Below are 23497 nucleotides of genomic sequence, written 5' to 3' on the forward strand. Positions count from 1 at the left end.
AAAAGAAAAAAAAAGGTTTTAAATAAATTCACGATTTTGTGTTGGGCCACATTCATGGTCATCCTTGGCCACACACGGCCCCCGGGCCGGACACCCCTGGAAGGCTGCTTTCACCCCACGTCCTCCATGATGACCCCAGAAGGTCAGGGGAGGGGCAGGAACGCGCGCAGGCAGCCCACTTCAGGCGGAGGGCAGCACGGCCGGGGCGCAGAGGCACCTGAGCCCCGCTGCACGGGGAGGGCGGCACCCCCCCGGGGCCGTGCTCGGCCCTGCCACGCGAGCTGCCGGTGCTGGCGCCCCCTTCTCTCTGTGGCTGCTCAGGCCCACACGCACCGCACCCGCACTCAGGCCTGGTACATGCCGCCCACAGCCCGCGGGAGACCCACGCACACACAGCCAGGTGCGGGCCGCCAGGCGCTGGCGCAGCAGAGCCTCGGGGCGCACGCTGAACCCGAGTCACGCAGAGTCCCCAGACCGCTCCAGGCCTTCAAAGCTCCCGGGCCAGCGCCGCAGTGAGGGCGTGCTGGGGGCAGGGGAGACCCTGCTCCTCCACATGCAACCCATGTGTGAGCCTGTATGCATCGTGTGCACGAAACCTGTGTACATGAACGTGCACAAAAGCCTATATTAAGCGAGTGCAGGAGCTTGTGTGCGCACATGTTCTGAGTCAGTGGACATGTGTGCACATGTGCACACATGCCTGAGCCTGCACACATGTGCTCACCTGTGTGTATGTATGAGACTGCATGTGTACGCGTGCATGTGTGTAGGTTTGTGCCCACAAGCCTGGGCAGAAGCCTGTGTGTAGCGTGTGCACGAGCCTCCGTATGTGTGTGTCTGTGCCTGTATGCACAGGCACGAGCCTGTATGATTGTGGATGTGTTCCAGATCCCAGGTGTGTCTACATGTGCACAAGCCTGCAGGTACATGTGGGAGCATGTGCGCGAGCCCGTGTGCTGTGTGCATGTGGTGTGCATGCGCTGGGAGGCAGGACACTGCCTGGCACGGAGTCCCTTGATCAGAGTCAGAATCTCCACTTCTTGGACGTTCATGTGTGATGCCTGGCAAGCCACAGCCGAGGACACAGGTTTCTGAGGGAGGCGACATCGAAGGGCCTCGAACTGATGCTGCCAGGTGGGCGCCAGCTGGGCTGGGACGGCTGCTTGCCACCCCCTGCCCTCGCGGGATGCACCACGCTGACACCTGACCGACTCTTCAGGAGGAACTTGCAGGATCCCCGACACCAGCCGCCGCTGCACGGGTCTCAAGGCTCTTCTGCACTCAGTACAGCTCGGCCGTGGGCCCCTCTGGCCGAGGAGCATCCCTCCCTACACGGACTCGGGTCTGCAGTAGTAATTTGGTATTTCCAGACAGAGACCAGGAGCATGACCTGATTTGGGGACTTAGGTGTCATACCCTCAACAGGCAGATTCTGTCCTAGTCCAGCTTCGGGGGCCCCAGGCCACAGGGCGGCCGGCAGCCTCTTAGACGTGGAGGCCCATCTGCCCCTGCCTGTGGGCACCGGGTGCTTCCCTGCCAACAACGTGACATGAGGTTGTCCATGCGGCGGCGCACCTACCAGCAGACCAAGTGCCGATGTGGCCACCAGGTCCGTGCACATGGCAGGAGCAGAGAGGGGGCAGAGCTGGGGGAAGACGGCCGAGCCCCCGCGCCCCCAGCACATCCCCAGCCTGCTCGGGACTGGAGCGTCTGCCTGGCCACGTACCCGCTGCAGCTCCTGGTTCTTCTCCTCCAGCTGCGCCTCCATCTGGCGTAGCCGCTCCTCAATGTTGCCATGTCTCTCTTCGGCCTGTCGGCAAGAACAGTGTACATTTAACTAAGAGTGGCACGATGCTGAGGACCACATGCTGCACACTAACTAAAGCAGTAGCAACAAGCACACCATGCGCCATGCGGAACGCTTCCAACATGTTCAACGGAAGCGTTTCCTCACGTCCACCAGCACATCCTGGGTGGCCGCCATGTGTTAGCCTGGGAGGCAGCAGGCCCCTCCTGTGGGTGGCTCTGGGTGTGGCTGGGGTGGGGACAAGCTCTGGGAGGGAATGGTGCCTCCCTGCCCGGTGCCCAGGCTCCGGGCTTGGTCAGGCCTTCCCCGCCCTGAGCCTGCGCGGTGGGTGTGCGTGGAGAGCGGAGCAGCGAGCATGACCCGAGGGCGGCACGGCTACCTTCCTAAGCTGGGAAGTGAGTTCGCACAGTTTAGCTTCCTTAGCAGCAGAGCTTCCAGAAGACAAAAGGTCAGACTACAAGGCCAACCAGGGACAGGAGAGATGACAAGGGAGAAGAGAAACCGAGACTTTAAACGCAGATCACGACGGAAGAGGGCGCTTCTGTCACAGATGTTAGCGGGGACGTGCTCTACGGAAGATCTGTCAGCGCCTGATGTCACCTGACCAACGCAACACCAGCCTCACGCCTCACGACAACACCCTGCCTGCCCTGCGCCTTTCCCACCCGTCCCTACTGGCATCCTGTGAGCCCCGGCCGGTGAGACACCCCCACCGGCCGCTGCTCCCCCTCGGGCTGCAGGGCCCTGGCACGGACACCGAAGGTTCTCCTCAGCCCGGTGGGCGGGCACCTGGGGTTGTGCCCGTCCTCCTGTGCGCGCCGCCCAGCTGAGCACCCACGCCACACAGCATTCGGAGGCCGCCCTGCCATCTGCCTGCGTCTCCGGGGGTGGGGACAACTGTGAGGGCAGGCAATGTGTCTTGCACATGCCTGGCCAATATGTGTTGAATAAATGAATAAATTACTTAAAACTTTGTTACGAATTTATGTTGACCGTTTTTAAAAGAGAAAAAGGCCTTTCCTCTCTCTGAGGCGCTCTTCCCTTCCTCCACACAGAGCTTCTGTCCTTGGCTGTGAGCAGCTGACGCAACTCTCAGGAACAGTGACTCTGTCATTGCCCACAGGGACAGACACACACACTGGACAGGCTGGACGGGAGTTAACACCGGACAACAGAAAAACGGGGGTAGTGTCTGACACTGGGAAAGCGCTCCAATCTCAAACAAAACAGCACCAGAAGCCAGTCTGGCTATTCCGGCGATCCAGGCCCACCCCAGGACCAACACCACCAAGGCCCACGAGCCAGCTACCCTCCCGCTCAAACCCTGCCGCGCAGGGGAAGGCGGCCGGGACAGCACCTTGGAGAGGGCAGCCACCCGCTGCGCCAGCTCGGCCTCCACCTCGGGGAGCGTCTCCGCCTTCCGCAGGGTCTGCTGAAGCTTCTGCTCCGCCAGCTCCAGGCGCTCCTGCAGCTGCCGGTTCTTGTCCTCGGTCTGCAGAGAGACAGAGTGTAGGTGGGGGGGTCCGCCGGACGGTGCGTCAGAGGCCACCGTGTGAGCCAGGGCCGGGCAGTGCCGCTCCTCTGGCAGCTGCTCTTCCTCCTGCGAGGAGCTCGCGCCGCTGTCTTGGGCCAGGGCAGCTGTTCTGCCCAAGCACCACCTCTGGGCGTTACAGAATCCCTGCCCCCTGCGGCGGCGGGGCCGTCCTTCCTGCAAAGCCAGGCTGTGTCTGCCAGCGGCGCGGCCATCGCCTCCTCTGAAACGCTGCTGTCCAGGAATGGTCCTGAACTGCTTCTCAGGTGATTTTTGTAAATGCATGACTGTTCTTTTTAAAAAAAATTCCTTACTCTAAAACAGCGCCAATGTAGAAAATTCAAACTAAGTAATTTCTTAAAAAAGGAATCTCAGCCCTGGTCGGGGTGGCTCAGTGGACTGAGCGCCAGCCTGCGAACCAAAGGGTCGCTGGTTGGATTCCCAGTCAGGGCACAGGCCTGGGTTGCGGGCCAGGTCCCCAGTAGGGGGCGCTCGAGAGGCAACCACACAAAGCTGTTTCTCTCCCTCCCTTCTTCCCCTCTCTTAAAAAAAATAAATAAATAAAATATTTAAAAAACCCCAGGAAACTCAGAGCGCACCTCCAAGTGCGCGTCCCTGCGAGGTCAGCGCTCGCTTACAGGAGACCTTCTTCCAGTCTCCGCGCCACGTACGCCCGCCTTCCGTGACAGGCACCTGATGCCCGTGCCTTTAAACCCTTTAACCTCGTTCTTGTGAACCTCTGACCTGCTCTTAAACAGTACTGCACAATAAAATTTGTAATAGCTTCCTAATATTTAACTTTTTATTTTTATTTTTGGTCGTAATGAGACACTTTATAACATGGCACACTCACTTTATCTTCAAGAATCTGGATCTGGCCTTTCTGGTTAACTCCTGACCACCTGAGACTCCGGAGAAGCCGGAGCAGGCGTGGCTTACGGATCACAGGGGCTTCCTGGGGGCTGCCTCTCTGCCTCTGCCATTTATGTGGCACACTGATCACAACGACTCACAAGCAGCCAAATGCTTCAAAGTTCTTTGCCACTGTCTGTTCCTTTGGTAAAAAGTGCTGACAAACAGCAGATTACTGTTCATTTAAAACAGAACAAAACAGGAGAAACAATCAAGGAGCACAGCTCCACAATCCGGTAAAATCAAACCCTATGTAATTGAAAGAGTCAACTGAAATGGCCCGCACTTTTCAAACGTGTGGTCTGAAATCATAAACGCGTCACGTGTGGACCTGACTGCAGCGGGAAGGCCCTAGGAGAAGAGCCCGCAGCCCCTGCGAAGGGGGCGGCGGGAGCCAGAGCTGCCCGCGGGGGCCACTACCTGCCGGCGCGAGGCCTCCTTGTTGGCGATCTCGTTCTCCAGCCTGTCGTTGAGGTCGTGTACGGAGGCGGCCTCGCGCTGCGCGGCCAGGTAGCGCTTCTCCAGCGTGGTGATCCGCTCCTCCATGTCCTCCTTCTGGGCCGCAGCCTGTGCGGGGCAGGTGGGGACAACACAGGGCAGAAGGATGGGCGTGAGGCAGGGAGAGGGGCCCGGCCCCACCCTCGGGTCGAACACAGAACTCCTGTCTCCCAAACTACACGGACAGGAGCCCACTTTCTGCGATGTGACTTGAGAACGTGTCTGCCTCAGGTGTCATAAACACGCGCCTTGACGATCATCCAGCACTTGCCTGTCTTAATACTATGTCTGGCACTCAGTTAACTGAGCTTACCTTTTTATTTTTTATACTTAGTGTTTCAAAAAATGTATAAGAGAATATCCCCAGGCTGCACAAATTCCAGGAGGCGAAGGCCCCCGATGAAGCTGTGACCTGCGTGCCGCCCGACATGAGCGGGCGCACAAGCACGGGACGGGACGTAAGGAGGCTCGAGGCCCACCAACGCTCCCAGCACCGTCCCGAGGACGCGGCCACCACTGCAGGTGGACTGGCGCACAGCAGACACCGACGTCCACACACTCGAGTGTGTGTCGGAAGGAACCCTGAGCGCGGCGAAGGCCGCACCCAGGCAGCCCAGCCCCGGCAGAAATGAGGAGCCTGCAAACCGGGGAGTCGCACAGGCGCGCAGCAGCATGGCCGGAAGGGGTGGCCCCACATCCCTTCAGCCGCCGGCGGTGCGACAACCAGCGGGACCAGGTGTGCTCTACCTTTCCAGACCTCGGGGGAGGAGACGGGACCACCACAACCGGGAGGTCGCCTGTCGGTCTCACAGCACCGATCTGTCCTGCTACTGTTTATGCACTGACCCAGGGGTTCAAAGCAACTGGGAGAGTAGGGGACACAATGAGCAAACCCTCGCAGCCCCAGCTCCAGCGCAGCGCCAGCCCCGCCGCCGCCGGGAGCACCCACCTCCCGCACGTCCCGCTGCAGCTTCGTGTTCGTCTCCTCCGACTTGATGAGGTCTTTCCTGGCGGTGTCCAGGTCCTCCTCCAGCTCCGCCACGTGGGACGAGAGGGCGGCCAGGCGCTCCTTCATCTGGCTCTGCTCCCGCGACTGCTTGTCGATGACCTCCTGCAGCTCCATGACTTTAGCAAGGTCTTCCTCGTGGCTTAAGGAACCATCAGAAGATCTCTGACAGGGGAAAAAGTTCTTAAGTAGCTTCATGAGCTAGGAAACAAAGTGCTTCTGGGAAACAGGTAGAATCAAAACTGATTTATGTGCCCTGGCTGGTGGGGCTCAGTGGACTGAGTGCTGTCCTGCAAACCGAAAGGTCCCCAGCTCGATTCCCCGTCGGGGCACATGCCTGGGTTGTGGGCTGGGTCCCAGTGGGGGGCACATGAGAGGCAACTGGTTCATGTATCTCGCACATCAATGTTTCTCTCCCTCTCTTCCCCCCTCTATAAATGAATGAATGAATGAATGAATGAATGAATAAATAAAACTTTAAAGAACCAACATGTGCGAGCCGCTGGATCGCACGCCCTGTGTGAGCACGCGAGGACCAGGTTGCGCCGCAGCAGCGCGCCCCGGGCCACCCCGCGCGCCCCGCGGACAGTGAGGCTGGACGTTAGGCGGAGGCACAGAGAGCCCGCAGACTTGCCTTCCCGTTCGTGCTCGGCGTTCTTTCTTGTTCATGGTTTATATCCAGCACCCCATCAGCCAGTGTTTTTTTCTGATTATTCTGTTCTTTAAGAATCATTAGCTAAAACCAAAAAGTTAAATATGAGAGTAAAGAAATAAGTAAAGATAGCAAAACTCCTTTTGGAAAAACACAACTATAAACTGTATGTGTGGTGACATTACTCACCCTGAATATAACTAGGTTATTAAAATCATGGTTTATTATCTACTGAACAAACGGGTACTTAAGAGATTCTGCAACTCTGAAATAAAAGCCTAGTTCCGAGTCATTAAAATGACCCAGAGGGGTTGGTCCTCAACCAGAAAGACCAGTAGCATCTGATACCCACTACTACAGTCTTGGTAATTTTTTTAAAACTAGGAGATAAAAATGAAAAACGCTCATTTCAAAGCACGTGATGATTTATCAGGCTTACCTCTTTGTGTGTGGCACCTAATTCTTCTTCTAACAAACTACACCTTTCAAGGGCTACTCGTAAGCGCTCTCTCACCTGAAACAGAAGCAGCTGAGTCTGTGTGTGCACACATATGTATTTAATTCTTAATGAAGTTATTCTACTACACTATTATTGTAATATAACATAATAGAATACTTCAACATCTTTCACTGATGTTAGTATCAAGAAAATTTGCTTAATAGCTTCATAACTTTAAATTTTAGAAAAATCTTCCCCCTAAATATACTATTCAATTCTTAATATCAAACTGAGTACTGTAAATGTTAAGGCGTTAATGCCAACTCATACTTTGTAACTGCACAGAACTGTCTTCCCACTGGAGAGACCTGTGAGACCCCACGAAGCCACTACACACACAGTGAGCCACACGCGCGCACACACACGCACACCACCCAGTAGCACTGTGTGTGCCCACGCAGCCAGGGCAGCAACATCCCCACGGGGCGGGCACACCTTCTCGTCCAGAGCCTTATGGTGCTCGAACAAGGACTTGAGCGCTTTGAGGACCTCCACCTCGCTGGACACGCCCGCCGGGGACTGGGCCTGCCGCTTCACCACCGTCATGCGGAGCGAGCGCTCGTGCCGGGACACCAGGCACTCCAGGTGCTCCAACAGCAGCTGCGGGGAAGGCGTGTGGGCAGTTACAGGCACTCTGGGCGCCCCCCTTGAGTTTGGAGCAAATAACTCCCTGCGCTTTCAGGCTGAAACGAGTCAGACTCCCTTCCATTCAGTCTGTAGTCAGAGAAACCGCCCCTCGCCCCCCAAAATGTACTACAGTATCAGCCATCCTCATCCCAAATGTGAGGCAAGGCCCAGCATAGCTGGGCGCGGCGCTGAGGGCCGGGCCCTGCCAGAAAGAGGCCACCTCTGCGCCCCGGCAGCAGCCCTGCAGCGAGGCCACAGCGCGAGTCCACCTACTGACCCTGGTGTTGTTTCTCTCTGCCTTCAGCTCAGCGATTTCCTCTTCCCGCTCCAGGAGCTGCTCCCTGCACACGTTGAGTTCCTTAGTGAGTGCTGCGAACTCCTAGGAAACGGGGGACAGGGGCAGGCCCTCAGGACAGAGGCTCACCCAGCCTCCCCCACCCCGCACAGAGGCAGCCCGGCCCTCAACCGCCCTCGGGAGGGACCTCTGCGACACTCCAGGGAGGGAGGGGTCGGATCAGGAGCCAGGGACCACAAAGGCCACCTGAACGCAGGCCACCTAAACTTAGACTTCCTGCCTGGTTTTCAACCAAGCAAACCTCCTCTGGAATAATTAAAGCAACGTGCCGATGTCTCACTATGTTTTAAGTCTCTCTCTCTAAAGGACAAAGAAGGGATAAACTTGATCAATCTGACATTCAAAACATTAAAAGTGGTTGATTTATGTAATTCTACACAATCAATTTACAAACAAGTGGTATATTGAAGTTTACTCATAAATTAATTCTTTGAAGTCAAATCAACTTGACCGCAGAAGTCACACCGCTCACTGGAACCTGACTTTGCAAGGCCGGCCCCAAAAAGCCTACGTGATCCATGATGCAAAGGTGAAATTCTTGAAAAGCAAGTGAAAAGAACACAGTTGAAGGGTTTATTTTTTTCTTGAATGCTTTTATTTTGGGGGGAGCAAACCGAAGGGGACAGGGAGGCAGGTAATTACAGAGACCTCCAGGGACCCTTGGGATACTGTCGTGGACACAGTGACCTAATGGCCATTTTATTTTTTTTAAGTGACACTGAATTGCTTGCGCTGTCCCGGCTGTCCCAATTCCCCCCTTGGCCCCCGCACCACTGTTCACGTCCAAGTTCTCGGGCAGCTCCGTTTCCTATCCCGCACTTCACCCCCCCAGGCTCTTCTGCAACCCCCCCCCCTTTGTGCTTCCTCATGCCCTCGCCTCTTTGCCCATCCCCCACACCGCCCTCCCATCTGGCAACCACCCAAAGGCTCTCCACAGCCATGGTTCTGTCTCTGTTCTTGTTTCTTTAGTTTTTTAGATTCAGTTGTTGATAGATATGTATTTACTGCCATTTTATTGTTCATAGTTTTGATTTTCTTCCATTTCTTAAATAAGTCCCGTTAACATTTCATATAATAATGGCTTGGTGAGGATGGACTCCGGTAGTTTCTCCTTGTCTGGGGAGCTCTTTATCTGCCCCTCCATCCTGAATGGGAGCTTTGCTGGTAGAGCAGTCTTGGCCGTAGGTCCCTGCTCTTCATGCCTTTGAATGTTTCTTACCAATCTCTCCTTGCCTGCAAAGTTTCTTTTGAAAAATCAGCCGACAGTCTTAACGGAACTCCCCTGTAGGTAATGAACTTCTTTTCTCCTGCTGCTTTTAAGATTCTTTTTCTACAGCTTTTGGCATTTTAATTATGATGTGTCTTGGACTGGGCTCCTTTGGTCCATCTTGTTTGGGACTCTCTGTGTTTCCTGGACTTGCATGTCTATTTCCTTCACCAAATTAGGGAAGTTTTCTTTCACTATTTTTTCAAATAAATTTCCAATTTCTTGCTCTTTCCCTTCTCCTTCTGGCACGTCTATGAGCTGACAGGTGGGTGCCATATCTGAGACTCCATCGACCTGTTAACACTCTTTGTCCTGCCCTGGAGATCCCCTGAGGCTCTACCTCCAGCCAAATCAGAGGCCCACCCAAGCTGTTAACAGTGGCTTTTCCATATGAATGGCTGGTCTTGGCTCCTGATTCACAATGTCCTGAATCCTGTCAAACAAGCAACAGCTGACCTCAGTGAGTCCCAGGCCTGGCACTAACATCAGTCAGATCAGAACCACATTTTGGCTTCTCCTGGGAATCTCCGCGCCCAGCACAAGCAGCAGCCATCTCGGATTGCTTTATAGATCAGACGGGGTGGTCCAGGCAAAACGCAGGTGGGGGCTGACCGTGGCCTGCGCCCGCAGTGGACAGTTACAGACGACGGCGGAGCGCCCCCACCCGGCCCCTGCACAGCTGATCCTCCACGGAGGGCGGAGGTTGGTGGTGAGCGGTCACAGTCAGTCCTTGCAGCTGACTGGCCTGGGTAAGTCTCTCCCACTGACCTCCCAACAGCAACTGAGGCTCAACTACAAGAGGAGGGTGTACTCAGCCCACACGAAGGGTACATCTCAAGTACCCAGTTTAGGAAGGGACTTCAGGGGCCAAGTGTCAACCTAAGGGTGCCCTCAACAGCAGCGCGGGCCGCTGAGGAGGCCACGGGAGGGCCTTGGGGACTGGCTGCGGGGGCACCTAGACCACTAGGGGCAGGGAGAACCAAGATTAAGGCGGCTGAGGGGACCTCCCAGGACCGGAACAAACGTCAAACACTGACTTCAAGTGCAATTCCTAGGAAGGAGAGAGAATTTAACTGGATTGGTCTGCAGAGAAATTTATACCCCAGGCCCTTGCTGAAAACATAAGAGCGACTGAAAGCAAGAGCGGGCTTAACAGCTGGGTGTGGTCAGGGAGGGAGTGGCAGGCAGTGCCCCTGTCACCCGGGTGATGGGCATGCACGAGGCCACACATCCCTGAGGAGTAACGACAGAGACCGGTGGGGGACAGACTTCCCTGAAATCATCCAGCCACTCAATAAACTGGTTAAAATGGTCATTTTCGTTATGGATGCAGCTGACCCTTGAACAGGGCCAGCTTATGTGGGTTTTTTTAACTGACCCGCACAGTTCAAACCCGTGTTCTTCAGGGCCCACAGTGCAGCCGGGCATCTGCGGGCACCGAGAGTCCCCCGGACACCGTCGGGCGGGGCACGGTGCCCTCGACCCAGGTGCTCTGCCGTCCGTGGCAGGCTCACGGGTCACTCTTCCGTTTCTGCACTGAAGAGCATGTTTTCTCTTTGGGGGGCCTGCCTTTTTTTTGGCTTATTTGTTTCTCTATTTAAGCTTTATCTTTTCACTGTTGTGTTTAGAAAACAGATATCAATGCATGAGCTTATGCTGCCACCCTGAGTGGAAGTCACAGTGCATCCAAAAAGCGGTCGCAGAGCCAGCCCAGCCGATGGCAGAGGGGCGTCGGGACCCTCCCACAGAGCCAGTGACAGGCAGCAGGGACTCAGGGTGGTCAGTGCTGAGCACAGCGGCAGTCACCTGGGACGGGAGGTGGGCGTTAGCACCTGAGCTGAATTTGGAAGAGGACCCAGCTGTGCAGCCGGCGGGGGCCTCCTCACACAAGCACCGAGGTGTTGACTGGCTCCAGCAGGGCAACGTGAGGCTGGGGGGGCGGGGGGGAGTGGCAGAGGCTGGGCCGCGAGAGCCCTCGTGCACTGCAGCACGGAGCCCAGATTTCAGCGGGAAGGCTCTGGGAGCCGGCTCTCCACAGACTCCAAGGGCCCAGAACAGGGGGCGGGCCCAACTGCCAAGTCCAGGCAGTGCTTGGTTCACAGGACGGGCTGCAGATGGGCTCGCGGGACAAACCAGGCCCAGGGGCGGCGCTGAGCTGGGCCGGGGGAAGAGATGAGGGGTGAGGGAGACGTCGCGACCCGCGCCAAGACCAACCCTGGAGACAGAAACTGAGGAGCACCCTTGAGGCAGCCCAGTCCCCACCACGCGCCAGGAGCCACCTGCTCTCCATCCGTTTCCAGAGGCCCTGCTGGACGCCGCGGTCAGAGGGTGAGTCCCAAGTGGGGAGAGGGCCAGGAACTGCCACGCAGGCAAGACCGGGGTGAGCGCCCACAAGAGCGGCCGCAGGTCCGGACGTGCAGACAGCAGACCAATGGGATCTGCAGGCGGGCTGAGCGGAGCAGAGAAGAGGAGGTCAGGGTGCCACGAAGGAGCCTGGCAGGAGCAAGTGAAGGATGGAGTCACCATTTCCCAGGAAGGGGGTGGCTGCGGAAGACCCCATCTTGAAGGGAGGCCTAAAAGCTCAGCGGGGGACTTGCCCGGCCAGAGATACTTTCAGAGCTTCAAGTGGCAACATCGAGCCCAGCGCTGTGACTCAGTCTGGAGCTCCCGGAGCGAGCGGTGGGCGGGGCACCGACCTCACCCCCGCAGAACCCCGAGTGCAGAGGAACAGGACCACGGTTCGGGCTGTGGCGCCCGCACAGGAACAGCTGGGGGTGGAAGGGGAGGCCGGCGGGCAGGGGAGCCCCTGGGAGTGCGGGCCCCCAGGGTGAAGGCGGCACTGGCCCCGGCCAGGAGGGTCTGCTGGAATGGCGGCCGACGGTGACAGTGATGCAGTGGCTCCAGAGCACAGTGGGGCTGGACACTGGACTGGGCCAAGCGGGGGAGGGAATGAGAGGAGGGCCGCGAGGACACAGAGTCCTCCCGGGGCCTGTGCCGCAGAGGAGAGGAGGGGGATGGCACGGTGGCTAGAGTGGACGCGGGGACCCAGGTGGAGGCAGGACCAGCAGAGGGACTGCCGTGAGGAGCTGGGTCGGGTCACCTGGGTAAGCGCAGAGGGTGGCCTTTCCCGGAAGCGCTCAGCTGACCCCCAAGAGGAGAAAAGGCAGCTGACTCGACAGAGGGGCGGAGGTCCAGACCCACAGAGGGGAACTCAGGGCCGCCTCCTCGGACTCCGTGCGGTCTCAGCGATGCGCTAAGTCTGAGGATGGGCGAGGAGCCCTGTGTGAAGGGGGAGAAACAGAACTGCCACCGAGAACGACGGGTCAAGGTAGAACCGTGGCGGCATCTGGGCCCACTGCTGGTCACTCATGAAGGTGGACGGAGGACAGACTCGGCGGGAGCAGGTTTCTGTGGGGCAGGTAGGTCCAGGGACGCTCAGAGGCAGGGGAGGTGAAGGGCTGGCAAGGATGCGGTGGTGACCAGCCACGGGGTTTCAGCGGGGGACGGGGGCCGAGGGTGGGCACCCTGGCAAGGGGGTGGGCTCACAGGACCGCGGGCCCCAGAAGGGCTGAATACCGGTGTTTCTTTCTTTGAAGTGTTACTCTCTGTTGTGAACACACCTCACTGCCTTTACAGAAACACTGAGTCGAAGCAGGAGGCGGCGGACGCTGGGAACCTGGCACGCGCGTGTCCCAACCCTGACCTGGCTACCGGGCGTCGTGAGCGCAGTCGCCTGCCCTGGACACAGGAAGAGCCCCGCGGAGGCCTGGTCCCTGCCGTCCCGCCGGCTCGCGTCCTTCCACCACCAGAGCGAGCCTGTGCTGAGTTCCCAAAGTTCCCCTCAGGGTTTCCAGACGGCCCCACACTGTCTTCATTCTCCTTATTAAAAGAATATACTCAATTCCTATCGTTTTGGTAAAAATAAAAGTGCTTCTTAAAATAGAGTCCATAGCCAAAATCATTCCATGATGCACTGCACTGGCTCTGGTAAAAACAAACTTATGGAGCTGGACAATTATTTTTACTCCTTCAAGGAAAACTTCCTCTCCTCAGAAGAATTCAACAACTGAAAAAAGTATTGAAGCAAATTTAAACTTAGGAGTTCAGATAAACATTAGACAGGAAATTCCAAAGTATAAGATTCCCGAAGCAAGTTCCACGCGCGCCGCCTGCACCATCGCTGCAGAAAAGCGAGCACGGCTTGAAGGGCCCCAAGTGCGGGCCCCGCAGCCACCCCGCCCCAGGCCTCCGGCTGTCGGCGTCGCAGTTTTTCCTCTTTAGGAAAAAATGTTTGTTTAAGAGATACCATAAGCCCAATACATTGCCGGTTTAAAGTGACATTCAATTTACTATGATTCAAGGTCAAAGTGATTTTGGAAACGGAATAGATACAATCACCACTGGAATATTTTCATTTTAAAGAGCAAGTGTGAGCAACACCCATTTGTATTTATTTCTGTTTGACATTTTCTAGGATTGAGAAGAGGAAAAATAACATTTAACCATTAAAATCTGTTCAAGAACTTAGTTTCACATAATGCTTAAAAAATGCCACTATTTATTATTCCTGGACAAAGGGTTCAGATATGGATAACAGGTTCAGATTACACAAACCGGACGCTGTTGATCAAAACCCACAATCAGGCCAATTTAAGACCCGTTCCTACGGCGCAGACGCAATATTCCCCCCCCCCAGGTGGCGACGTCCTCTCATCCCAGCCGCGCCCGCCCGTCCCGTTTCTCTGTCTTTCTTCCCCTCCAATCCCCATCAGCAGCTCTTTTATTTTTACATCACTTTTATTCCCACCAACGGGAGGCAAAAGCCCATGTCCTCTTAGCGCTGGGGCACGGGGCACAACAGAGAGACGGAGGCAGGGCCTAGTTTTAGCAGGACCTAGATGCCCTCGGGGAGCGAGCAGGCTGTGGTCCACCCAGACGAGGGGGCAGCATTCAGCGATGAAGCATCGAGGAGACGCGGAGGAACCGACAACGCCCATCACCAAGCGAGAGGCGCCGTGTGGCTCCAACCACGCGACCCTCTGGGAACGGCAGAGCCACGGAGACCAGGAGCAGCTCGGCGGGTGCCAGGGCTGGGGGAGGCGGGCCGAGGAGGTGGGGCGCGGACTCCTAGGGCAGGGGGGCCGCCCTGACACGACAGTGCCACATGTCCTCGCACATTTGTCCAAACCCACAACACAGCAACACTGAGAGTGACCCTCATGTCAACTGCGGGCTCCGGGTGACCATGCCGCACCAGTGCGGGTTCATCAACTATAGCAAATATACCCCGGGTTGGGGGGGAACGGACGCTGGGGAGGCTGTGAGGGTGGGCACAGGAGACACCTAAGCAATTCCTGCACCTTCTGCTCAATTTTGCTGTGAACCTGCAACTGCTCTAAATATAAATTATTAAAAAAAAAAAAAACGACCCCATGCCTCATGCCTCTTTCCTAAAACCTGGCTCAGCAGCCGCACCCTGGGTGTCCCCAGCCCCAGGCAGCGTCAGCGGCGCTGCCAGGCGGTACCAGCAGGACCTCGGCGGCCCACCGCTCTACCTGCCCACTCTGAAAGGGGGCCATTTTTGAGAATGCAGTTTTTTTAATTCTTAAAGTGCCTCCCTGAAACACTGATGTGTGTTATAAAACTGCGGGGCCCGGCAGAAGGCAGGCCTGCTCGAGCGGGGTGGCAGGGCAGCACCGGGGTGTCACAGTTGGTGATGCGATCCCTTCACCCACGACGTCACACGCGCTTGAGTGCGATCCTGTTGCGTTTCAGCATTGCATGCTTATGATTTTGTAATAAAAGCTTTTGTGATAAAAAGGGATGTTGTTTGTGCGGGACCCTGTATTTGAAATTAAGACCATTCAAATTCATGATGTGACCACACTGCTTTGCTTTTTCAAAATGATCAAGATAAAGGCCGCAAACGTAAAACCCACCGTCCTGCCCACTTCCCAGTGTGCAGCCCAGCGGCTGAGCACACGCACGTGCGCGCTACCATGGCCACCGTCGGGTCCCAGAAAACTTTGTTAACTGCCCCCCCAAAAGAAACGCTGACCCCGTGAGCGGTCAGTCCTGTCACCCCGCCCCCGGCGGCCACCCACTGCTCTGCTCGGTGGACCTGCCGGGTCTGGACACTTTGTGGGGATGGAGCCGCGCAGGACCTGTCCCTCTGCATCGGGCGCCTTCCCTGGCAGAGCGCCGTCAGCGCACCCAAGCCGCCGCGAGCCAGGGCCGGAGCACGGCCCCCCGCACCCCCCGCCCGCCCCCGGACATGTCTGTTGGTCGCTCGCCTGCAGGGGGACGCGGGGCCGCATCCGCTTTCCCGCCGCCATGAGTGACGCTGGCGGGGACCTTCCTGCGCCGGTGCTCTCGCGGACTCAGGCTTTCTTTTGTCTCGGGCAACCCCAGGAGTAGGCACATTTCTTTACAACACAAATGAGTGAACTGTTCCATTTCTGTTGCTAACTTCCAATTTAAATATCTAGGTATCTTAGCCGTCACTCCTCTCTTTTTTGGAAGGCATTTTCTTTTAGGCAAAAATTGGGGTTTCTTCATGAGAAGTATGTATAAGGTTAGCTACCCATTTTTTTATCTTTCTGCTAAAGAGAAACCCGAAACTATTTTGGGTTGTTAGGAGCATTTCAGTATTTAAACACAATTTCTTACAATTAGTCAAGACAATCTGAAATAATGAATACACATGTATATTTCAAAACAACCTGAAGTATCAGTATGAGTGTACAGTTCATACATTTCCTAAGCAAGTGTATAACATCAGTGAAATATTCATAGGCAAAAACATTCTAATTAAAATTTTAAAACTGAGCCTGAGAGGTGGAAGAGAACCAAACCAATGAAATAAAAATCAAGAATAGAAATCCTTCATTCAAATAGGAAGGGCCCCGTCTGGACTCTCCCAGGTAGGTTTTTAAAAAACACTACAGCATTGGACTTCCCGTCACGGTGGAGGCTTAGACAGGCTTCGCCCCCTTGCGCAACCAAGGAAAGAATTACAACCAGATCTCAAAACTAGTAACACACCGAACTGTCAGAAAATCAAGCTGTCTGGAAAACAACCAAAGATTTAAAGAAGACACTCTCACCTAGACAGGTGGGGGGGGCGGGGCTGCAGAGACGGGCGGAAAGGTGGTGGGTGGTGAGGCGCGGAAAGCCGGTGGCAGAGGCGGCGGCGGCAGAATGGACAGGAGGGATACTTGGGAGCAAGGGCTCCCAGCCCCAGGCCAGACCACGCAGCCCAGGGAAGACAGATTCCCCCGTTACCTCTGGCCGTAAAAACCAGTGGGGGCTGCGGCTGCAGAAGAAACTGCCGATTTTTGCCGCTTAAAGGACCTGCACTGTCTTAGAACGTACACAACCCACCCACCCTGAGATTCACCACTGGGGCGGCAGCTGGAAGGGCGCCCGTCACACACAGGAAGGGGGCACCCACAGGGCAAACCGCCAGCGGCCAGGCGGCAGCACTGCCCCTCCTCCAGGCTGTCCCGCGCGGCCACAGGGCGGGGAGGTGGGCTGCCCCGCCTCGGCAATGACACTGCTGACTGTTGCCTCTTCTACACGGGCCACGCGGCCAAGACCGGGAGTCAGAGCGGCTCTGCCCCGGACAAAGCAACAAACACAGGGGGGCTGCCAAACCGGGGAGACAAGGAAACACGGCCCACGTGAAAGAACTGAACAAAACCCCAGAAAAAGAGCTAATCAAAACGGAAATAAACAACCTATCAGACACGGAGTTCAAAACACTGGCGATCAGGATGCTCAGGGAACTCACTGAGTATGGGAAAAAAATAAAGGAAGGAATGAAGGTTACACTAAGTGAAATAAAGAAAAATACAGGGAACCAAGAGCGAAGGGAAGGAAAACAGGATTCAAACCAATGATTTGGAACATAAGGAAAAGAAACATTCAACCAGAACAAAAGGGAGAAACAAGAACTCAAAAAAAACAAGGAGAGTAAGAAGACTCTGGGACATCTCCAAACGTCCCAACATCCATATCATAGGGGAGCCAGACGGAGACGAGGAAGAGCAAGAAATCGAGAACTTATTTGAAAAAATAATGAAAGAAAACTTCCCTAATTTGGCAAAGGAAATAGACATACAAGTTCAGGAAGCTCAGAGAGTCCCAAACAAGATGGATCCAAAGAGGACCACACCAAGACACATCATATTTAAAATGCCAAAGGTTAAAGGTAAAGACAGGATCCTAAAAGCAGCAAGAGAAAAGCAGAGTTACCTACAAAGGAGTTCTGATAAGTTAGCTGACTTCTCAAAAGAAACCTTGCAGGCAAGAAGGGGTTGGCAAGAAGCATTCAAAGTCATGAAAGACAAGGACCTACATCCAAGGTCACTCCACCCAGCAAAGCTACCATTTAGAATGGAGGGGCAGATAAAGTGCTTCCCAGACAAGGTAAAGCTAAAGGAGTTCATCACCACCAAGCTCTTATTACACGAAATATAGTTAAAGAGGCTTATCTAAGTAAAAGATCAAAACCAGGAATAGTCAAAATGACAACAAATTTACAACTATCAACAACTGAATCTAAAAAAACAAAAAAAACTAAGCAAACAATCAGAACAGGAACAGATTAATAGATCTGGACATCATCTAGAGGGTTATCATCTGGGAGGGGGGAAACGGTGCAGGGAGTAGGAAGCATGATTGGTGGGAACAAAATAGACAGGGAGGTGAAGAACAGCACAGGAAATGGGGAAGCCAAAGCACTCACACGCCCGACCCACGGACAGGAACCAAGGCGGGGATGCTGGATGGAAGGGGGACACCGGGCGGCGGGGGGAAAAACTGGGACAACGGTAACAGCATAATCAATAAAAGATACTTAAAAAAATAATTACAAATTGGTCACAGAGACGTAAAGTACGAAACAGTCACAGACACGTACAGGGATTACAGTCAGTAACGCTGCAATAACCACGTGTGGGGAGGCGGGCACTGGACTTCTCAGGGGTTCGCTCCCTAAGCCGTATAAATGTCTAGCGACTACGCTGTACGCCTGAAACTGACAAAACACTGAATGTCAACTGTAGCTGAAAACAAAAAGCTATAAACGAACAAATAAAATCAGAATCCAAAAAAGTTGCTATATTAGCCCGAAAGAGTTTCGGATAAATTAAAAACACAAGATGATAAAATGAAAACACAGCATGAAGAACATCAGTGTCCAGTTTACGTTATGTTTCCAACTTGCCGATAAAGTGAGTGTGATTTCTGGTGCTGCTCATTCTCACTGGAGTACGAAATATTTTCATTTTCAAACATTCCACTTCAGAGACCTATGCACGTGACAAGAAATCACTGAGTCATAAAGAAACTGTCTTTAAGGTCTGAGACCAGAAACTGCTTATGGGACCTTGACAGTCCAGGCCATCGTTAGGGACAGTGTAAGATTCCCACTTCCAAAGAGCTGTTTTGGCCGTAACTAACTTTGACACGACAGCACAGGAGGCAGCAATGGAAGGGGGCTTAGGCCAGAACTTTTTTTACAGAAACCTTAAAAAAAATGTTTTGGAAACAGTATGGAGGTACAGAGAGCGCCCTCCCACATGGCAGGTCCTGAGGCCACGGGCCGCCGGGCCGCCCGGCACCCTTTCCGCACAGGTAGACGGGCCGCGAGCTCCCCTGCCCGGCCCCCCGCAGTCCCTGTAAGTGAGCACGTGTCTCCGTTCACAGCCTCCTCTCCCTTCCCACAGATGCACTGGCTGCACAGACAACGGAACAAAAGCCATGGCTGGTTTATCACTTGCCTGCGCTTCGGTCTGTGCTTCCCGTCTTTGGCCGTCACAAGCCCCACAGCACACTCACCACTTGCCTGTGCACCGCATCCATCTGCAGGGGTGAACCTTAGGGTTTCAGAGTCAAAGGATCGATGCAGTTTTAAGAGATGCTGCTCAGGGAGATACCGCTCGGGCTGGCCCCCCGTGCACCCACGCCTCCGTGCAGCCTGGCCGTCCCGGCGTGTCCGTACGCGTTGGTGTCTCCTCCCCTTCCTCGGACGCATCCTCCGTTCCCTTACACATGGGGTCTCCAGGTTCTTTCCAGAGGCCCGAGGCCGAGTGCACGCCTGAGCGCTGGGCGAGGTTCGCCAGGTGTGCGTTCTCCGCGCCACGCCTCACTCCGCGGCCTCTCACGACGAGGGGACCCACGCGTGCCGACGCCTCACTCTCCACAAGGCCCCACCCGTGTGCGGGGCCACCCGCCTGCCCCCCTGCCCCCCACCGGCCTGCAGCACAGAGGCGCGCTGCCCTCACTTCGGCCACAGTCACTGGGTTTCCTCCGGTCGAATGCGGGCGAGAGGGGTCTGTTTTCATGCACCCGAACACATGTGCCCGTCGCGGCCGCCTCTGCTCTCATGGTCCTGTCCTACAGAACGGCTCCGGGCACCCTGCACTCGAATGGCCGTCAGCACGTCAGACCTGGGCCTTCCAGGGCGGCATGTCCAAACATTTACACGGCAAAGTAATTTACTAGGCACTCTTAAAATTTTTGTAGTATTATAATTAGCACATTGTATCTTCTAAAATCAAGTGTTTAGATGGTTTCCCCCCCAATTTTGTTTTGTACTGGCGTCAGGTGTACAATTTGGCGGTTAGACAAGAATATACTTTACATCGTGTTCTCCTCAGCATTCCCAGCCCCCACCTGGCACCGCGCTCAGCTATGGCAATATTACATGTTCCCTGTGCGGGACGTGCGTCCTGGGGCTGTTTCCTCCGTGCCAGCTTGCGTGTCGCGCCCTCCCCTCCTCCGCCCAGCCCCCCCACCCCCGTCCCAGCACCGGCCAGCTCCGCTGTGTCGGAGTCCGCCTCAGGGCGGTTTATTTTGTTCTCTAGATTCCACATATAAACGATATCGTGTGCTCCTTGTCTTTCTCTGACTGACTTATTTCCCTGAGCAAATGGTTAAGATTTCACTCTTTTTTTATGGCCGAGTGGTATCCCATTATACACATGCACCTCAGCTTTTTTATCCACTTGTCTACCGATGGGCACTTGGCTGCCTCCGCATCTCGGCTGCTGAAAGTGACGCTGCAATGAACACTGGGTTGCATGTATTGTTTCGAATTAGTGTTTTGGGTTTCTTCACATAAATCCCCAGAAGAAGCTGCTGGGTCATAAGGCACATGTACTTTTTAACAAATATCATTTTATGATAGTAAAGATTATAATTTAAAATATTACAAAAAGGAGGCATTAGATTGCTCTACGGTATAAACATACAAGTGAGCCTGCAGGGTCAAAGACTTAGAGAACTCAGTTCTCAATGTTTCTAATGCTATAAATTACAGGGTATTAAACATTAGTTTTGCTGTTTCTGTCATTTACTGCTACATGTACAATTTATAGTGAGAGAGACGTCAGTGTCCGGAGCCCGCCCCCCGCAATGCAAAGATCACAAACCCCCATCGCGGTCTCCACTGACGACTTGCCGCAGCGCGTCCGGCCGCCCAGGCAGGCTGTGAACGCAGCCCGGCGTGACGCTGGAAATGTGCTTAAAACGCGATGACATTTTTTTATGATTATGTGTCACAGTGTATTTAACATGTGGCCCAAGGCAACCCTTCTTCGTCCCGTGTGGCTCAGAGACCCCAAAGGCTGGACGCCCCTGATTCCGAGCACACTGAGGACTGGCTCTTTTGAGTAAAAAGCAATTTCCCCATTTGCCTACTGAGACAACTGCCAAAGCCTCTGGCCACCTGGGCACACACTTTTCAGCTCGCAGTCTGGTCGGCGGACTCCGCTGGGCCAGCCCCACACGGCAGGCAGTGCGGCATCCCAGCTGCACGCTCGGTCACCGCACGCGGCGCGCTCATCTGCCACCTGCAGTGAGCCCCGTGGACTGAAGCATCTCCAAGAGACAGGGCTCCTGCTCCTGACACATCCACCGCGCAGGCAGCGCCGGCTCCCGGGAGCTCGGGGCAATGGGAGGGTGCCGGCGCCTCAGGGGCCCTGGACAGGAGAAGGGAGGCACTGCCCTACTGAGGCAAGGACAGCGCACCTGAGGGGCGTCCCCCTCCTTTGGTGAGGTGACGTCACACTGGCCTCCCCACAGCAAGTCTCCTCAAAGCCTCAGGCCATGCGAGGGTCTCCGTTTGGTTTGGACCTTAGCGCCGTTCCAGGCTCGCCCCCAGTTCACACTGGTGCTTCAGTCCTGCACAGAAAGCCACAGCCGCCCCCGAAATGCCCCGCGACCCTGACGGGACAAGCCCGTCTGGGTGCAGGAGAGCTCCCACGTCGCCTTCCGGGGCCCTCGGGGGCCGCCCAGCACGGCCACACTGCTGCGGGGGGCACATCTCCCACACGCCTATGTCCCCAGCACCTGCGACTGTCACCTGCTCTCCTCCCCGCCTCTGCCGCCCTCCCGTGGAGCTCTGTCCCCCGCAGCCCACAGGCTCAGCTCTGCAGTGACCCACCGCTCTGGGCAGGCGGCTGCCCCCCAGCAGCCGGGGCACTGCCCCATGAGGTCCGCCAACGCGTCACCGCACGAACCCAACTCCACTCCGGAGGAAGCGGTCCCCGCACGGCGTGCACCCCAAGCCCTGGCCAAGAGCCGGGCCCAGCGTTCGGACATAGCACCCAGGCCACCTCAGGCAGACGCCCCTCCGACAGCGAGTGCCGCTGCTCCGCCACCGCCCTCAGCGCCCGTGGCTGTGTGCGCTCGCGCCCTGCGCGCCAACCTGACGGGTCTTCTGCCAGAAAATTCGAGTCCCATTTCACAAGAGGACCCCAGAGCGCATCAAAGGTTGAGGTGCAAATCCATACTAGGGTGCACTTCACTGGGGTCCCTCTCGTGGCTGCAGTCAGCTCAGGGGACAGAAACACAAGCCTGAAAATGAGCATCTCTTTTAATTTCTACAAACAACTTACTGTAAAAACTGTCAGAGGGACTATGCTAAGTGCTTATTAGATGTAAACATGAATGCGATAAGTTTACATATGTTTAATGCTTTACGGTTTTTAAAATACTTTCATATATTTGACCACATTTTGCTCTCAGCCACCCAGGAAGGCACACAACCGCCTCGTTGCACAAGTCAGCTCGCAGGCCCGGGCAGGCCAGCGGCAGGCCAAGGTCACTCGGTCAGTGCGCGGCTTGCGACTCAGCCCTCCGCACCGAAGCCCCGCACGGGGACTCTACCCCGCGGCACTGCCGAAACCAAGTCCCGTGCGAGCTGCTCCCCAGCCCCAGCCGACCGTGTGTGGGGTTGGGGGTTGGGGGAGTGCGGCGGCCACTGCGTGGCCGATGAACGCCCCCCAAGCACAGGGGCTTTACTTCGGTTACAGCTAAATCACCCCGTAACACTGGGAAGCAAGTAGCATCTCTACCGTCCAGGTAACAAAACAGTCTGAGAGGCGAAGTATCTTGGCCAAGATCAGAAAGTGAGAAAGCAGGGGATCCAAGACTGGAAACAGGTGGGGAGGGAGGGGGAGAGGTCGGATGGGAAGAAGAGAAAACCACCCAGAAGTTAGTGCGGACGTCATTACAGGGACGAAAGGGGCTGCTCCCATCCCCCGAGGCTCCGCCCCTCGAGGACAACCTCGATACACACTTGGTCCTATTATTCCGTCTGCTTTTGGTGAAGCTGGTGGCATTTTCTGAACTGCAGAAAAGGAATAAGCAGCACATCAGTGCCCGCCCTGGCCATGCTGCTCAGCAGCTGGAGCCCCCTCCCGGCACCGAAAAGCACCCGGTGGGGGCGCATATGGTGGGGGTGCATATGGGAGGCGAACAATCGATGTTTTGCTCTCTTCCCCCAAACCAATACAAAACATATCCTTGGGAAGGATTAAGAAAAAAACAAACAAAAAGCAATCCGCTCCAGGCACCAGCCCCATCTGCCTGAGACAGGACAGACCCTGACTCCGGCCGGAACCGGTGGGGGCGTGGTCAGAGCCGGCTTCCCAGGAAGGGAGCGAGCAGGCCAAGGGCTGAGGGCGCGGAGCGGTGTGACGGGGCTGGCAGAAGCAGGGGCAGGTGTGGCCAGCAGGGTGGGGACGGCCCAGGGCAGCCCGGGCACCCTGGAGGAGCGCTGGCTCCCGGCCCTGCTGCCGCGGTGGCACCACCGCGCCCCCAGGACCGGGCGGCGGCAGCAGGAGAGCCGCCGGGGGGTTGAGAAGGGCAGACAGTGCGGGCACACGCGTGCGGGCCCAGGCGGACCGGACGGAGGCGGTGCTGGGGGCCCTGGAGGCGAGAGGAAGGGCAGGGTGCCGGGGAAGCCCAGGGGTGAGGATGACTGAGGAGGACGGACAAGCACCATGCAGGGCACACGAGGCAGCTCAGGCCCAGCCAGGAGGGCGGTCACCG

The 23497-nt window shown here is 55.9% G+C and overlaps 1 protein-coding gene across 6 annotated transcripts in view; it reads right to left on the bottom strand.

Moving 5' to 3' along the window:
- Positions 1 to 23497, bottom strand: part of PPFIA1 (PTPRF interacting protein alpha 1) — a 76461-nt gene that overhangs the window by 35464 nt on the left and 17500 nt on the right. For 3 of the 6 annotated variants that reach the window (XM_054570758.1, XM_054570762.1, XM_054570757.1), the window contains exons 3-11: positions 7810 to 7911; positions 7341 to 7505; positions 6846 to 6920; positions 6389 to 6490; positions 5698 to 5919; positions 4671 to 4817; positions 3165 to 3299; positions 2187 to 2261; positions 1727 to 1810 (exon numbers count right to left, since the gene is read on the bottom strand). In XM_054570758.1, the coding sequence (XP_054426733.1) occupies positions 1727 to 1810; positions 2187 to 2261; positions 3165 to 3299; positions 4671 to 4817; positions 5698 to 5919; positions 6389 to 6490; positions 6846 to 6920; positions 7341 to 7505; positions 7810 to 7911 (1107 nt within the window). The remainder of the gene's footprint in view (positions 1 to 1726; positions 1811 to 2186; positions 2262 to 3164; positions 3300 to 4670; positions 4818 to 5697; positions 5920 to 6388; positions 6491 to 6845; positions 6921 to 7340; positions 7506 to 7809; positions 7912 to 23497) is intronic. The other 3 variants (XM_054570760.1, XM_054570759.1, XM_054570761.1) reach the window with 1 other exon arrangement.

This window comes from Pteronotus mesoamericanus, unplaced genomic scaffold (genome assembly GCF_021234165.1).
Source record: "Pteronotus mesoamericanus isolate MK-2021 breed Mesoamerican mustached bat unplaced genomic scaffold, CSHL_Meso_final contig_214, whole genome shotgun sequence".
Lineage (NCBI taxonomy): Eukaryota > Metazoa > Chordata > Mammalia > Chiroptera > Mormoopidae > Pteronotus > Pteronotus mesoamericanus.